Source organism: Xyrauchen texanus, chromosome 10 (genome assembly GCF_025860055.1).
Source record: "Xyrauchen texanus isolate HMW12.3.18 chromosome 10, RBS_HiC_50CHRs, whole genome shotgun sequence".
Taxonomy (NCBI): Eukaryota; Metazoa; Chordata; class Actinopteri; order Cypriniformes; family Catostomidae; genus Xyrauchen; species Xyrauchen texanus.
The window spans coordinates 46,178,233-46,195,922 of NC_068285.1; the positions used below are offsets into that span (position 1 = coordinate 46,178,233).

The 17,690-nt window shown below is 42.1% G+C and overlaps 2 protein-coding genes across 3 annotated transcripts in view; one reads left to right on the forward strand and one right to left on the reverse strand.

Moving 5' to 3' along the window:
- Positions 1-4,101, forward strand: part of vps52 (VPS52 subunit of GARP complex) — a 33,342-nt gene extending 29,241 nt beyond the window's left edge. For both annotated transcript variants that reach the window (XM_052135530.1, XM_052135531.1), the window contains exons 19-20: positions 3,208-3,326; positions 3,437-4,101. In XM_052135530.1, the coding sequence (XP_051991490.1) occupies positions 3,208-3,326; positions 3,437-3,583 (266 nt within the window). In that variant the 3' untranslated portion in view covers positions 3,584-4,101. The remainder of the gene's footprint in view (positions 1-3,207; positions 3,327-3,436) is intronic.
- A 322-nt stretch (positions 4,102-4,423) lies between these two features.
- Positions 4,424-16,150, reverse strand: LOC127650243 (CMP-N-acetylneuraminate-beta-galactosamide-alpha-2,3-sialyltransferase 1-like). The gene is made up of 7 exons (XM_052135556.1): positions 16,091-16,150; positions 15,534-15,813; positions 8,901-9,094; positions 8,435-8,614; positions 8,150-8,195; positions 6,729-6,848; positions 4,424-4,721 (listed from the first exon to the last, which is right to left on the reverse strand). The coding sequence occupies exons 2-7, from the start codon at positions 15,810-15,812 to the stop codon at positions 4,557-4,559; spliced, it is 984 nt and encodes a 327-aa protein (XP_051991516.1). The 5' UTR covers position 15,813; positions 16,091-16,150; the 3' UTR covers positions 4,424-4,556.
- Positions 16,151-17,690: the final 1,540 nt, after the last annotated feature.

The window sequence follows — 17,690 nt, forward strand, 5'->3', positions numbered from 1 at the left end:
TGCTGTTGGATCTATGGTGCATTACAGCGGCTTTGTCCTTCTCTACACGGCAGTGCAGTTTGCCCCTGGGTGCTTCAACAGCGCAGTTAAAAGAGTTATTTTCTGTAAAAGAGCAAATACACAGCTGGCGTTGAACGTCCTTATCAGGACGCATCTTTTTAAAGACGGGTTTCCACCTCTGTGTAGTTTCTGGATGCGGTTGATTTCTCCCCACCTCTGACGGTCATAAAAGCTGCCTTGCGTGCCTGGGCTGCGATTACACGCAGGCAGCATTTTATGAATGGTCTATGTTCTCAGTGCGAGAACATAGCCATGACAGCATTGCGGTCGCGGCTTTCTTTTGTCATGAGGGAAAGCCACTTCAGCGATTTGGGGACAATGACAGGCTCTGTTTGCCAGGTAAATCCCCTCGAACCACCCGCCTCCCCGGTACGCTTGCTTGCTTCAGTCCGAGCTTGGGATGAATGATTTCTCACCAATGGTTCATGTTCTCGGTGCGAGAACATAGCCGTGGCAGCATTGCAGTCGCATCTTTCTTTTGTCATGAGAGAGAGCCAATTCAACCGCCCCCCGCACCTCGCCTACTTCCTACGGGATTGAGGCAGGCGATGGAGGCGATTTGGGGATAATGACGGGCTCCGTTCAACGGGTAAATCCCCTCGAACCACCCGCCTTCCCGGCACGCTTGCTTGCTTCCGTCCGAGCTCGGGATGAGTGCGGCCCGCTTCGCGGTCCCTTGAGCTCCCGGAATTGGATCGGAGAGCGTTACAGCGGCGTCTGTTGCTGATGACTCGTCTGGGCCGCCACCTTCGGGTCTGCGCTGAGGCATAGAGGTCCGCTATGCTTTCCCGGGTAGCGCGAGGCTGGACTGGAAAATCCCGTCCCCCCCAACGGCTACTCACGGCGCCGCTCACAGCCACGCCCCCCCGGTTCCTTTCTTCTCGGACGTGCATGTCAAGTTGAGTAAGCTATAAAAGGGAACCTTTTACTGCCCGAAACCAGCTTCCTCGCTCCTCCGCTCTCACTACCATTGATGGTGGAGCGGTCCCAGACCGCTTCCACCCTGCATGCCACAGCCCCTCATGCAACCAACACCAGGCCAAGGCACGTCAAACACAAGTATGCATTTCCCCCAGTGAGCCTTCTTGCACAGGTGCTGTGCAAGGTCAGGGAGGTTGAGGAATAAGACACTAGTGGCTCCCTATTGGCCCACCCGGGACTGGTACTCCCCTGGCAAATTGCCCTGAGGAAAGACCTTCTTTCTCAGGGACTGGTCACGCTCTGGCATCCGCACCCAGACCTTTGCAACCTCCACGTCTGGCCCCCGGACGGGACGCGGAAGATCTAGCTGGTCTACCACCTACCGTCGTAGACATGATCAACCAAGCCAGAGCCCCTTCTACCAGGAATCTTTATGCAATGAAGTGGCGCTTGTTCGCAAATTGGTGTTCTTCACAGGCCAAAGACCCGTAGAGGGGAGCAGTTAGGTCAGTGCTCTTTATTTCTGCAAGAGAGGCTGGAGAGGAGGCTGTCACCTTCCACCCTAAAGGTGTATGTCGCTGCCATTGCGGCCCACCACGACGCAGTAGATGGCAAGTCTTTGGGTAAGCACGACTTAATCATCAGGTTCCTAAGAGGGGCCCGGAGGTTGAATCCCTCCCGGCCAAGCCTGTTCCCCTCCTGGGTTCTCTCGGTGGTCCTCGCTGTCCTCCAGAGAACTCCCTTCGAGCCGCTAGAATCAGTTGGACTCAGGGCCCTCTCCCTTAAGACTGTCCTGCTGATCGCGCTCGCCTCCATCAAGAAGGTTGGGGACCTGCAAGCGTTCTCTGTTAGCGACACTTGCCTGGAGTTTGGTCCGGCAGACACATATGTGATCCTAAGACCGTGACCGGGCTACATGCCCAAGGTTCCTACCACGCATTTTAGAGACCAGGTAGTGAACCTGCAAGTGCTGCCCTGGTAGGAGGTAGACCCAGCCCCTTCGTTGCTGTGTCCGGTACGTGCTTTGCGTACATATTTGGACGGCACGCAGAGCTCTAGATGTTCTGAGCAGCTCTTTGTCTGCTTTGGTTTTCTCAGGAACGAGCCGGTAGAACTCGGTAACACGCTGACGGACTGGCCGGGTGGATCGCTTGCACCTAGGGCCCTTTCCCTCGGCCGAGGTAAAACTGTGTGCTTTCTCCCCCAGGAGATTCCGCATATTCGGATCCCTGGATGATTCCTCCCTAGCCCTTGTGGATCCGCAGTTCAGTGGAGGAACTCGCCGACCCAATCCACTGTGGGTACTTAATCTACCCTGTACTGGAATAGGTGCTCCACAGGGCAGGACTCCTACGTGGACTCCCCTGTGTGTATTATCCGTGGTACGGTCCCCTTACGAGTGGACCCGCGTCTCCCTTAGGCAGTCCCGGCTGCCCTCCGGCCGCCGTGTTGTAGCAACTCCCCCCTCCAAGCGAGGCTTGATCTACCACTGCGTCACTTTCCACATGCCGCCTAAAAACCCATGTGATGTATTCACCACTCTTACCTCCCCTTCCGGGCAGGTGTGGTCTCCGCAAGGTCGCAAGCGTCACCTTATTCCCCTGTCTAGGGTAACCAGAAGGATTCCGATGACTGTTTTGGGGCATTGGGGAAGGGTACGTGCAGTCTGACACAGCTGGTCGCCTTTGCACGTAAAATACCTGCCCGCTCCTGTGTCAGCAGAACACATACACTGCTCAGCGCATGGGGTGATTTAAATTGGACCCCTAGTGTTGCTTCTTCGACACAACATGGAAGTGAGCGACAGACGGGGAACGTCTAGGTTATGAATGTAACCTCCATTCCCTGATGGAGGGAACGAGACATTGGGTCCTCCCGGCTACGTCGCTCAGCCGAGCTACTGTAGTGGCCGGACCATTTCCGGCTCCTCAGAAGAATCCTGAATGAACTCGACGTATTTCCTCGCCTTTATACCTGTATGTCCGGGGGCGGGGTATGCAAATACTGACTGCCAACTTCTCATTGGCCTTTTTTCATAGATCAGAGGCATATTCGGTGCTCAAGAGAGACCCCTATTGTTGCTTCTTCGACACAACGTCTCGTTCCCTCCATCAGGGAATACATCCGTAACCTATATGCTACATCATGCTGAGAGTCACTCTGCAAGCCCGTTCAGTTTTCTTTTACTGTAACGCATGAAATCTCATCTGTGTTTCTGTCTGTCAGCTCGTATAACTCAGTTAGTGCGAGGTTTCTCCAGCACATGGAAGCAGTCTGTGGAGGCCTTGAGTCAGGACGTCATGCGTTCATTCACCAACTTTAAAAACGGAACCAGCATTATTCAGGTACTATCTCACAAGACAACTCTTTTCTTCCCATATGAAGTTATCGGTGCTATTCACAATCATTTAGTAGGCCTGAAAGATGTGCATTGCTGTCTGTTTGTGTTCACTAGGGAGCACTTACGCAGCTCATCCAGTACTATCATGGTTTCCATAAGGTCCTCTCCCAGCCCACGTTCCGCAGTCTAGCGGTGCGCTCTGAACTCATCAACCTTCACCATCTGATGGTGGAAGTCAAGAAACACAAACCAAACTTCTGAGCTCACACTCAGTGAATCAGTAGTCATTAATAGAGTTTGACAGAACACATCTGATGTAGTTTGTGTTGAATTGATACCACTGAACTCCTCAAAGCTCAATTCCAGAAGATTTTTATCAAGTTATCTGGCATACAATATAATGAACATGAATCTGCACATTTGGTCTGTCTTTTGTGTTTTAAGTAGACTGATTATGGGCTTCAATGTATTCATTCTCATTTCTCCAGTTATATCATTTGTAAAGGTGTCACTTATGGATTTGATGCAATCATTCATATTTTGACTTTTTTTCTCGTTTGATCTGAAAATCATGGTTGCATTCTGGGTAGAAGTGACCGATTAATTGACTAGATGATTATAAATACGGTGAATCCGACAATGGTAACAGATCCAAGAGTGTTTTTTGTCTTTTCTGATGTCTCAGAATGTTTTCTGTTTGAATTACCTCTGTATATAACAAATGAAAGCATTCCATATATTCAAATAAAAGTCTGCCGTCTAAAGACTCTAGAAGTGTTTTATTTTGTCAGTCAGTGGGGACTATAAAGACTATGCTGGGTCCATCAGAGAAAATGTTGCATATTTTGATGTGAAAATGTATATTTACAACAACAAACATGACTGAATTTAGTTTTCTCTTTGCAGCAAGTCTAAATTCTGGCTTTTAATGAAGGAAATCTATTAAAATGGCTAGCAATCAAACTGGTTTTAAGAATGCATTGTGTATTGGCCATTAGTAAGCTGTTTAATAGCGATGAAATGGACTGTTAATAATACACAATTCCTCACAAATTGTACTGTTCAGTATTTTGTCCAACATCAAGGCAGACCAAAGGACTCATACATAAATACATGATTTTTATTTATTTTTTAAACAAATGGACATATGAAATTGTGAAATGTGTGACACATCAGCATCATGAAATGTCAAATATTAGAATGTCATCTGGATGTAGAATTTCATTCTGTTTCATTAAAATCCTTTATACATCATAATTCTTTGTTTCTGATGGAGCTCAGCGATCAGTTTCCTCTCAAATTCTCCATCGTGAGGTCCCCCATTAGAGTCAACAACTAAATCATCAAAATAATGATGCCAGGCTCCGTCACGTGTAGGTCCAAACCCAAAAACATTCACCTGAGAGAGAGAGAGAGAGAGAGTCAACTGCTGATTCAGTCATGTTAAGGCACCTACTCATGAACAATTATTTGTATTTTTGATAAAACTGTATGTGCCATTTTGTAAGCTTTTGTTAGGGGCCAAATACCAGCTGCGGTAAAGTTAGTTTTACGTTTGACATTAGTTGGAAGTTCGGGTTCATTCACATTCCACTGAAAGACCGCTTGACCTAAATATGTCAAACCATCTGCAAATTACACAGAATAGGATTCCCTCGATTGCACAATGCTTATTTATGGGAGTTTTACTTTGGTAGTTTTTAGATAGAATATTTGGTCCCTTTCATTTTTCATTTCCCAAAGCCTAGCCTAGATTGCCTAAAATGTGGATATGTTCTTGTATGCTGTGTACAACAGGACCAGGTAGATACAAGTCTGGCATTAGTGCGTTTAGAGATTATGTGGTGTTCTGAATGCACTGATAATATACACTCACTGAGCACTTTATTAGGTACACCGACACATCTACATATTCATGCGATTATCTAATCAGCCAATCGTGTGGCAGCAGTGTAATGTATAAAATCATGCATTTACGGGTCAGGAGCTTCAATTAATATTCACATCAACCATCATAATGGGGAAAATGTGATCTCAGTGATTTCGACAGTGGCATGATTGTTGGTGTCAGATGGGCTGGTTTTAGTTTTTCTGTAACTACTGATCTCCTGGGATTTTCACACACAAATTTCTATAATTTTCTCTGAAAGGTGCCAAAAGCTATTTGAATTCTGCGGATGGAAACACCTTGTTGATAAGAGAGGTCAACAAAGAATGACTGGTTCATGTGGATAGAAAGGCTACGGTAACTCAGATCACCCTTCTGTACAATTGTATTGATCAGAATATCATCTCAGAATGCACAACACGTCGAACATTTAGGCGGGTGGGCTACAACATCAGAAGACCACATCGGTTTAGACTTCTCTCAGTCAAGAACTGAAAGCTGAGGCTGAAATCCAGATTCATCACACCAGGCGATGTTTTTCCAGTCTACAACTGCCCTGTTTTGGTGAGCCTGTGCCAACTGCAGCCTCAGCTTTCTGTTCTTGTCTGACATATCTGGAACCCGATGTGTTCTTTACTGTTGTAGCCCATCTGCCTCAAAGTTCGATGTGTTGTGCATTCTGAGATGCTATTCTTCTGTCCGTTAGCTTCATATTACCTGTTACGGCCAATAATACATCTCAGAAAAGTAGAACGACTGCACTCATTCATTAACAGTGACTGTAACAGTAATATAGTAGCCTATGTTATATAACAAGGTGAAAATATGCATGAAGTAAAAAAAAAAACTGCTCAAACTCGTTAAATATTCAATTTTGCGAACATCTACTACACACTGTGTATTGAGTAAAGTCTATATGCTTGTGCCAGTGCTATGTGTAGCCCTTAAAAACTCATGTAGGCTACAAGCATAAATGCACCTCCCTCTACAGCACCTACAACTTAAATCATCTTCCCACGGCCCTGCAGACACCCTACACCAACACCAACCCCTAAACCCAAAGTGTTCTTTGATTTTGAATGCGAGCCAGTCAAGGTGTACTCCATCTGACTGTGTGCATACACAGGCGGTTTGCGCATGGGCACACGACTGTATGACACAACAGGCTATTTCTTTTCAAGAGTTTAGACCTATAAAGATGTCTTCATAGTCCTTCAGACTCAAGTTTACAAATTCAGGTATCTCCTAACCGCCTTCATCTCCTGTTGTTTACCGGCATCTTCTTCTAGCACATCTTTGTGACCGCAATGGCTCAACTGTGAGTGTTGCCACCTTTTGGGCCCACTTATTAATGCAAATAATTCCAGACGCATGTGCATTCTGCGCATTCAAAAATGCTGCGTGCGTTCAGTGCTCGAGCACTCTGCTGATGACGAGAATGGTGTCATACTGAGTAATGTGGACACTCAGCGTCTGACCAAAGTATACTTTGAGTTCAGTTGTAGAACAGCAGTTTACCTCATCACAGATGTGCAGAGCAAACATGATGGAGATGAAACCAGTAGACGAATAGAAACCACGTTTGTCCAACCAGCTCTCATACACGTATTTCATAAATGCAGGATGAATAATCATCACCTTTACAAAAGCAAACAGAACTGTCATTATACATGTGGGATAAATCTTATTCATCATAAAATCAAAACTGACCGTATTTACCTTCTTTTTTTTTTACTTTTTTTTTTTAAATTGTTTTATATGGTTTTTAGTAGAACACAAAAGAACAGAACAAACAGGTCACTTAGGGGTATAACATACAATTATGTTGTTCATAAACTGTTAATGTCAAATCAGGGGTTACTTTCCCAATAGTTCCTTTTCCTTTTTCCCCCTCTCTTCCTTCCTTTATAATAATATCAGGAGAATAATTGTAATTGTCCCTTCAAGTCAATAAAAGGTTCAAGGTCCCATCATACAACATTCAGTTCCAGCGTGTTTTCATTGGATAAGTATTTGAATGAGAAAATAAATAAAATAAAAATAATAATTTGCATTACACTCACAATATCTCCTTATATTCACTCCCTGCTTCTATACCTTAGCCATTTTGACCAGTACTTGTAGAATTTATCCATGTTTAATCGTAAAGAGAAGGTCAGCTTTTCCATATCATATAAATGACTTACAATCACTATCCACTCATCTTTTGTTGGTGGACTCTCATGCAGCCATTTCCGTATTTACCTTCTTTACACACTTTCCTGGTCTTACAGTGCACATTCTAAAATGTCTTGGTAATATTTACCACTGATATCACACAGTCCTCTTATTTTTCAACCCCCTCAAACCAAACCAATCCAAAGGCGATATGCTGGTTCAAGTCATCCTGAGAGGTTCATACTTTGTGAATGTAGTTGGAAATGATGGACCAGTTATGCAATATTTATATATATTTTTTCACTTATTGACAAAAACAGGGAGCCTTTTAGCACCAATGCAACAAAATAAAGGGAGTAGTGCATTATATGTTATCTATTTTATCATTTTCATGTGGCCACATACAGTATAATGTAATTTTGTTGCACACGTGATATTTTTTTTTGAACACCAGCATAATGAGTCTTATTTTCTAGGAAGCTTTACCGCTATTCTTCATCAAATGTACACACAAACTAAACTGTACGGTCAAAAAACACAACTACAACTGAATTTTGACCAATACCAATTTGCTTACACCATGATTCTGTAAGTGACACAGGCTCAAAGTTTCCCACTGGTAATTACAACGTTGTATTGGCATTCATGCATGCTCAACTCCCAAAAACTATTATTCTAACATGACTTATATCACCAGTATATAGACCACTTTTCCAACCAATGGATTACTGAGGCTGACAAAACTGTTAATTCGTGAATTTAATAATTTCTCTGATGCCTACCTTGTTCATGTCTGCTTTTACTGTGGGTCTCACATACATATATGTCCTGGGAACAAAAGAGATCAAATATAAACAAATGTTTCATTCCATCCATGATGCAAATATAACACTAATTGACTAAACTGACACTAACACACTGGGAAAACAGGAGTCCCTTGCTATTTTAAATAAATCTACTATAGTTAAATAGAGTCTACTGAGATGACTGTGAAATCATACAAAGTCCAGGTTAAGTTAGCATCGCAATTTAAACTCTCAAACCTCTCATTTCAAAAGAGTTCTCACATATCAATGTGTTTGGTGGTGAAGGCACTGATGATCCACTGCAAATCCAGAATCTTGAAGGGCAATAGCACAAGGTGTGTAGCATCATCCATGTCCACAGCACTCTCGGGGTAAATAATCCGGTGAGTGGTTTTAGACCCCACGTCCCGCTCAAAACCCTTTGTTGGACCCTCATTCATCCTAAGATAAGAACTCACAGGTAACTGATAAAGGCTTGGAAATTAAGTGAAACCAAGTTAGCTGGTTCTTGTCCATGGGCAAGGAGGTGTGGAACTGTTGCGCAAACATGCACTAAATCTTGTGTAAGTTGGTTTGCAAAATGCATGCAAAACAACAGATAATAAGCCATACTTTGCACACAAGCTTATTGCTAATATATTTACCATACTGTCACTAGGTATCGCTACCAGCAATGAAGACTTCTGTATTATTCTAAAAAGGAGATGATAGTTTCCTCATTTAATACCTAATAATGAAGTCATTTGAGTCTACGAGAGCACCATAATGTGATCTGATGAGGTTCCCTGAGTTGCCCACTACAGCACAGGTTCTACAGCGGCTGGGACTGGCATTTGAGAAGTGGTTTTTATCTGGGAAGAGAGAAAACAACACCTCCACCACTTTTGTGTAGTTGGTTACAGTTGATTCACCTTGTAGAGCCTATAAAAAAAAAAGTATAAAACTGAATTTATAAAAACAATTACAACATCACTGAATCTGTATCCAAGACTAGCATTATTTATACATTCCTCACAGAAACTTACACACATAGATGAGCTGATGTCCTCAGGGAAAACTAGGGATTTTAGAAGTTTGTGCAAAACAACAAACTTATCACTTATATCAAGTAATAAAATTGAAAGCAAATTGCACGTAAAACATTCTGACTGGAAAACAGTCTTCCGGTATGAATCACGCGGTGCTTTTGGGTTCAGTAAAAAGGTAGATGTGTAAATAACCTCTTACGATTGGCTGACCTCTTCATATTCACAGAAATTCAAAGATTCATGAAACAATCTCAACTGTTCAGATCAGACTGAAATGTTCAGCAAACCCCCTTTCACCTTCAGAACTGCCTTAATTCTACGTGGCATTGATTCAACAAGGTGCTGAAAGCATTCTTTAGAAATGTTGGCCCATATTGATAGGATAGCATCTTGCAGTTGATGGAGATTTGTGGGATGCACATCCAGGGCACGAAGCTCCCGTTCCACCACATCCCAAAGATGCTCTATTGGGTTGAGATCTGGTGACTGTGGGGGCCATTTTAGTACAGTGAACTCATTGTCATGTTCAAGAAACCAATTTGAAATGATTCAAGCTTTGTGACATGGTGCATTATCCTGCTGGAATTAGCCATCAGAGGATGGGTACATGGTGGCCATAAAGGGATGGACATGGTCAGAAACAATGCTCAGGTAGGCCGTGGCATTTAAACGATGCCCAATTGGCACTAAGGGGCCTAAAGTGTGCCAAGAAAACATCCCCCACACCATTACACCACCACCACCAGCCTGCACAGTGGTAACAAGGCATGATGGATCCATGTTCTCATTCTGTTTACACCAAATTCTGACTCTACCATCTGAATGTCTCAACAGAAATCGAGACTCATCAGACCAGGCAACATTTTTCCAGTCTTTAACTGTCCAATTTTGGTGAGCTGTTGCAAATTGTAGCCTCTTTTTCTTATTTGTAGTGGAGATGAGTGGTACCCGGTGGGGTCTTCTGCTGTTGTAGCCCATTCAGCCTCAAGGTTGTGCGTGTTGTGGCTTCACAAATGCTTTGCTGCATACCTCGGTTTTAACGCAGTGGTTATTTCAGGCAAAGTTGCTCTTCTATCAGCTTGAATCAGTCGGCCCATTCTCCTCTGACCTCTAGCATCAACAAGGCATTTTCAGCCCACAGGACTGCCGCATACTGGATGTTTTTCCTTTTCACACCATTCTTTGTAAACCCTAGAAATGGTTGTGTGTGAAAATCCCAGTAACTGAGCAGATTGTGAAATACTCAGACCGGCCCGTCTGGCACCAACAACCATGCCATGCTCAAAATTGCTTAAATCACCTTTCTTTCCCATTCTGACATTCAGTTTGGAGTTCAGGAGATTGTCTTGACCAGGACCACACCCCTAAATGCACTGAAGCAACTGCCATGTGATTGGTTGATTAGATAATTGCATTAATGAGAAATTGAACAGGTGTCCCTAATAATCCTTTAGGTGAGTGTATATACATACACACATAACAAAACACACACACACAAAAAAATAATAATTATAGGTGTAGAGATATAGTAGTGTTTAAATGTATTGTGATAAGTTTAAGGGCTAGGTTAATTTAATGTCATATAATAGTAATCATTATTATTAATAAAAAAAAATCTGGTGATGTTGGTGAGATAGAGAAAAAGAAAGATATAGATTTAAACTTAGATATACACTCACCTAAAGGATTATTAGGAACACCATACTAATACTGTGTTTGACCCCCTTTCGCCTTCAGAACTGCCTTAATTCTACGTGGCATTGATTCAACAAGGTGCTGAAAGAATTCTTTAGAAATGTTGGCCCATATTGATAGGATAGCATCTTGCAGTTGATGGAGATTTGTGGGATGCACATCCAGGGCACGAAGCTCCCGTTCCACTACATCCCAAAGATGCTCTATTGGGTTGAGATCTGGTGACTGTGGGGGCCATTTTAGTACAGTGAACTCATTGTCATGTTCAAGAAACCAATTTGAAATGATTCAAGCTTTGTGACATGGTGCATTATCCTGCTGGAATTAGCCATCAGAGGATGGGTACATGGTGGCCATAAAGGGATGGACATGGTCAGAAACAATGCTCAGGTAGGCCGTGGCATTTAAACGATGCCCAATTGGCACTAAGGGGCCTAAAGTGTGCCAAGAAAACATCCCCCACACCATTACACCACCACCACCAGCCTGCACAGTGGTAACAAGGCATGATGGATCCATGTTCTCATTCTGTTTACGCCAAATTCTGACTCTACCATCTGAATGTCTCAACAGAAATCGAGACTCATCAGACCAGGCAACATTTTTCCAGTCTTCAACTGTCCAATTTTGGTGAGCTCTTGCAAATTGTAGCCTCTTTTTCTTATTTGTAGTGGAGATGAGTGGTACCCGGTGGGGTCTTCTGCTGTTGTAGCCCATCCGCCTCAAGGTTGTGCATGTTGTGGCTTCACAAATGCTTTGCTGCATACCTCGGTTGTAACGAGTGGTTATTTCAGGCAAAGTTGCTCTTCTATCAGCTTGAATCAGTCGGCCCATTCTCCTCTGACCTCTAGCATCAACAAGGCATTTTCGCCCACAGGACTGCCGCATACTGGATGTTTTTCCCTTTTCACACCGTTCTTTGTAAACCATAGAAATGGTTGTGTGTGAAAATCCCAGTAACTGAGCAGATTGTGAAATACTCAGACCGGCCCGTCTGGCACCAACAACCATGCCATGCTCAAAATTGCTTAAATCACCTTTCTTTCCCATTCTGACATTCAGTTTGGAGTTCAGGAGATTGTCTTGACCAGGACCACACCCCTAAATGCATTGAAGCAACTGCCATGTGATTGGTTGATTAGATAATTGCATTAATGAGAAATTGAACAGGTGTCCCTAATAATCCTTTAGGTGAGTGTATATACATACACACATAACAAAACACACACACACAAAAAAATAATAATTATAGGTGTAGAGATATAGTAGTGTTTAAATGTATTGTGATAAGTTTAAGGGCTAGGTTAATTTAATGTCATATAATAGTAATCATTATTATTAATAAAAAAAATCTGGTGATGTTGGTGAGATAGAGAAAAAGAAAGATATAGATTTAAACTTAGATATACACTCACCTAAAGGATTATTAGGAACACCATACTAATACTGTGTTTGACCCCCTTTCGCCTTCAGAACTGCCTTAATTCTACGTGACATTGATTCAACAAGGTGCTGAAAGAATTCTTTAGAAATGTTGGCCCATATTGATAGGATAGCATCTTGCATTTGATGGAGATTTGTGGGATGCACATCCAGGGCACGAAGCTCCCGTTCCACCACATCCCAAAGATGCTCTATTGGGTTGAGATCTGGTGACTGTGGGGGCCATTTTAGTACAGTGAACTCACTGTCATGTTCAAGAAACCAATTTGAAATGATTCGAGCTTTGTGACATGGTGCATTATCCTGCTGGAAGTAGCCATCAGAGGATGGGTACATGGTGGCCATAAAGGGATGGACATGGTCAGAAACAATTCTCAGGTAGGCCGTGGCATTTAAACGATGCCCAATTGCACTAAGGGGCCTAAAGTGTGCCAAGAAAACATCCCCCACACCATTACACCACCATAATCCTTTAGGTGAGTGTATATGGAACAATCAGTTATAATAATAATAATAATAGCTGCTCGTTTGTAACATTGGGATTCTTCAGAAGGATCTGCAGAGCAGCAGGTGCTACACACAAACAGCACAAGCCTTCACAGACCTCATTGTACTCTTATCGTTAGTTCTTCTGATGTTTAGCTTGGTCTTATCATCTGATCACGGCTGCATTTCTTTTCTAGTGCTTTTAGATCTTAGTGCTGCATTCGACATGATAGATCACAACATTCTCTTGAATAGGCTAGAGAATTATGTTGGAATTTGTGGAGTTGCATTAGCATGGTTTAGGTCATATCTAGCAGACCGCTACCACTTTGTCTATGTAAATGAGGAATTGTCAAACCAAACAAAAGTAAAATATGGAGTGCCACAGGGATCAGTTATAGGGCCTCTGATTTTCTCCATGTATATGCTTCCCCTGGGAGATATTATCAGGAATCGTGGAATAAGTTTCCACTGCTATGCTGACAATACATAACTTTATATTTCTTCAAAACCTGATGAGATTTCACAATTCTCGATATTAGCAGAGTGTATCAATGAAATAAAAGATTGGATGGCCAGAAATTTCCTTCTATTCAATTCTGACAAAACAGAGGTACTAATTATTGGACCAAAAACCTCTAAAAATAAGCAGCTAAAATATAATTTGACTCTAGATGGATGTACTGTTACATCATCTTCAACAGCGAAGAACTTAGATGTTATATTTCATACGAATCTGTCGTTTGAAAATCAAATTACCAATGTTTGTAGAACAGCATTCTTCCACCTAAGAAATTGTGGCAGGGCGGAGGGCGGGGCCGGGTCGTGACCCTACACACCTGGTCCCGTATTAATAGAATAGAATCCTTTATTTTGGTCACACATTATACACAGTTTTTTGCATATATACAGTGAAATTTATTAGTTTTCACATATCCCAGCTAAGCTGGGGTCAGAGTGCAGGGTCAGCCATGATACGGTGCCCCTGGAGCAGATAGGGTTAAGGGCCTTGCTCAAGGGCCCAACAGTGGCATCTTGGTGGTGCTGGGGCTTGAACCCCCAACCTTCTGGTCAGTAACCCTGAGCCTCAACCACTGAGCCACCACTGCCCCCTGCACCACTGTATTAGGCTAATTATGCCTCCGTGAGGTTTAAAGGCTGACTGCAGAGGGCCGTGCAGGAGAGAGAGATCGTTAGCGGACATGTCCGTCATGTGTGTTTGTGTTGTCTTTTAAGTTTTCCATTAAACTATGATTTATATCGTCAAGCCGGTTCTCGCCTCCTCCTTGCCCATCCTGTAACTGTTTTACAGAAATATTGCTAAATTACGACACATGCTCTCTGTTGCTGATGCCGAAAAACGAATTAATGCATTCATGACCTCAAGACTAGATTATTGTAATGCATTACTGGGAGGATGTCCAGCAAGATCAATAAATAAACTTCAATTGGTGCAGCAGCCAGAGTGCTAACAAGAACCAAGGAATATGATCATACTATCCCCATTTTATCATCGTTACATTGGCTACCTGTTCAATTCCGTGTTCATTTTAAAATTCTGTTAACTACATAAAAAGCTTTGAATGGTTTAGCTCTGCAGTACTTGAGTGACCTTCTATCACGCTATATTCCAACACATTCATTACGATCACAAAATTCTGGCCTGTCAATAGTTCCTGGAATATCAAAATCCACAAAAGGAGGTAGATCCTTTTCATATTTGGCTCCTAAACTATGGAATATTCTCCCTAACACTGTTCGAGTTGCAGACACAATCTCTCAGTTTAAGTCTAGACTAAAGACCCATCTATTTAGCCAGGCATACACCTCATTTATCCTCCAACACACAATTAGGCTGTTTTAGTTTAGTCTGCTGGAACCAGAAACCAGAAACATTGATCATGATTTATAACTCTATTATTTTATTTGTTTCCCTGTCTCAACCTCGGGACTCCTATCCTGAGGTCACCAGAACCGGCTGGATCCAGCACCATTCATGCTTCGTGTTGGACTCCACTGCTACGTGTCGCTGAATAATGATGACTAAGTGCCAGCCAAACATCACTTCAATCTATTATGATGGACTTCAGAGGATGAACTGATGCCAACTCCACCCTGCATCACCTCAGTCTATTTATGGACTACGATCTTGAAATGAAATGCTTAGACTAACTATTGCCAACAAAAGCCTTCATCAGCCAATTAACAAGGACAATTGCATCTATGTGAACCTCTGCAGTTAAACCAGAATGGACTTCAAAGACATTGGTCATTAATCTTACAGTTCAAACAAAATCGATGTAACTTAATTAACTATACATAAGTAATATTTACATTATATTCATGATTAAGAATCGTATTTTATCTAATTTCACAATGATGATTCTGTAAAGCTGCTTTGAAACGATGTGTGTTGTGAAAGGCTCTTTACAAATAAAACTGACTTGACTTTAGGATGTTTCTGACGTATTTTCACCGACGTGTAAATGTGTGCGGTTATGTACTGATGTTTTAATATGTCTGACATCAGAAAGCTGCAGGAAGTTTAGAACGAGTCGTTTTATAGTTTAGTAATCTCAATAAATGCTTTGTTGAGTTTCGAAAGTTACAGTATATTTTTCTATCACATCAAACACTTTTATATCAAACGATCAAGGAAAATTGGATTCCTCGTGACCCTTTTAAGGTGGGTAAACTGTTGTACTTACCCTCCACCATGAATAGGTGTTGAAATCCAGAGCGCTATTTTTGCTGTTGAGCAGTACGTGAGTGGTGGGTCTGTATCGCTGATAAAACCACTTATCTCCCTCCGAATCAATTGCACAGTTACACATGCATGATGAATCCTCCAGAAAACTTTCGGTTAGTGGTTGGTAGACGATAAATATACAGAGAATTGTGGTGATGCCCCCAGATGCAATGAAATATTGAACAGTTCTGTTGTAATGCATTGTTATGTTTGTAGTTACTTTGGAAGACGTGTTCATTCTGAAAGCAGAGAAATAAAAGCACATTACTATATAAAACTATTCTTAAATAATACAAATCCTAAAAACTATTATTTCAATTTGAATGTAAAAGTACTTTATCATAGTATTGTCAGGTTGAGTACAGTAACGTTTTAACAGTTAATTGTAAGGTGATAAAAAAGGTCCACTTTGGTGTTTAACCCACAGTAGACATTAATTTACTGTTACAGTTCATTCACACATTAATATAGATAAGATAAACAGGCTAATAAAATTAAAGACCTGAGTCTCTGTACCTGTGAGCTGAATATTCATCTGTGTTTTTACATCTAATAGTCAAAGAGTTGCTGGCTACACAACAGTGGGTTGGGCATAAAGTGTACGTGATCAGTTTTTTTGGTCTAACCGGTTTTATTGGTTTTTAACTCATGACACAACCTCTGAATCCTCTGAGAAAAATATCTAGTTCACACATGTTTCAGCCTGCTGTACCAAATGTGTGTTTTATGCATGTGACAAGACATTAATGAATTATCAATGTTGAGTACTGTGACAAAACAGTTTACTAAAGTACGACAATAAATGATTGAATGCAATTTATTAAACGAATGAATGATGATTACAGGGCTCACAAGAAGTGTCAGAGAGTTTTGGGCCAGTTGACAGAGTTGTCACCCTGTTGTTACATTTGTTGATTATGTTCATGTGTTTTTGTGTCTTTCAAATGTAAGAATTTGGTTGTGTGTGATGTATTTCATGTTCATGTTTTCTTGTGAATTCTGCTGTTTAATTATGTCACCAAAGTAAAGTTATACTGACTAACAGATGATGTTTTGTCAAAATCTCTCGTGATTTGAAGCACAAAAAAAAATCATTAATGTTCTGCAAAAAGTTGTCATTGTGTCATAGTTACATACATTATAGTAAATCTCCAGCTATAATTGCAAATTTTTAATTGAATAAATAATTTTTTATATAAAGTAAAAAACAAATAAAAAAATATATTGTCTATCTGTCTTTGACACAGTCAACCATCAGATCCTTCTCTCCACCCTCTCTAAACTGGGTATCACTGGAACTGTGCTTGACTGGTTCAGCTCTTATCTCTCAGAAAGGTCCTTTGAGGTAGCATGGAGAGGGGAAGTATCCAAGCCACACCAGTTACTTACTGGGGTACCTCAGGGATCAGTGCTTGGGCCACTTCTCTTCTCCATATACACAACATCACTGGGACCCATCATCCAGTCACATGGTTTCTCTTACCACTGCTACGCTGATGACACGCAACTCTACTTGTCTTTCCAGCCCAACGACACCACAGTGACCGCTCGAATCGCTGCCTGTCTGGCAGACATCTCAGCCTGGATGAAGGAACACCACCTTCAACTCAACCCTGCCAAGACCGAACTCCTTGTCTTTCCAGCCAACCCAGCTGTTGAACACAACATCACCGTGCAGCTGGGTCCAACTACAGTTTCGCCTTCCAAAACGGTCAGAAATCTAGGGGTAACCATTGATGATGAGCTAAATTTCACAGACCACATTTCAAAAACTGCAAGATCTTGTAGATTTACACTCTACAATATCAGGAAGATAAGACCCTTCCTCTCTGTACATGCCACACAACTGCTCGTTCAGTCCCTTGTCATAACTAGACTGGACTACTGTAACGCTCTCATTGCAGGCCTTCCTGCATGTGCTATTAGACCTCTCCAAATGATCCAGAATGCAGCAGCACGTCTGGTCTTTAATGAACCTAAGAGAGCACATGTTACACCACTCTTTGTCTCTCTCCACTGGCTGCCGGTTCATGCACGTTTTAAATTCAAGGCCCTGATGCTGGCATATAAAACAGTCACTGGGTCTGCTCCAGCATACCTAAAAACATTTATGCAG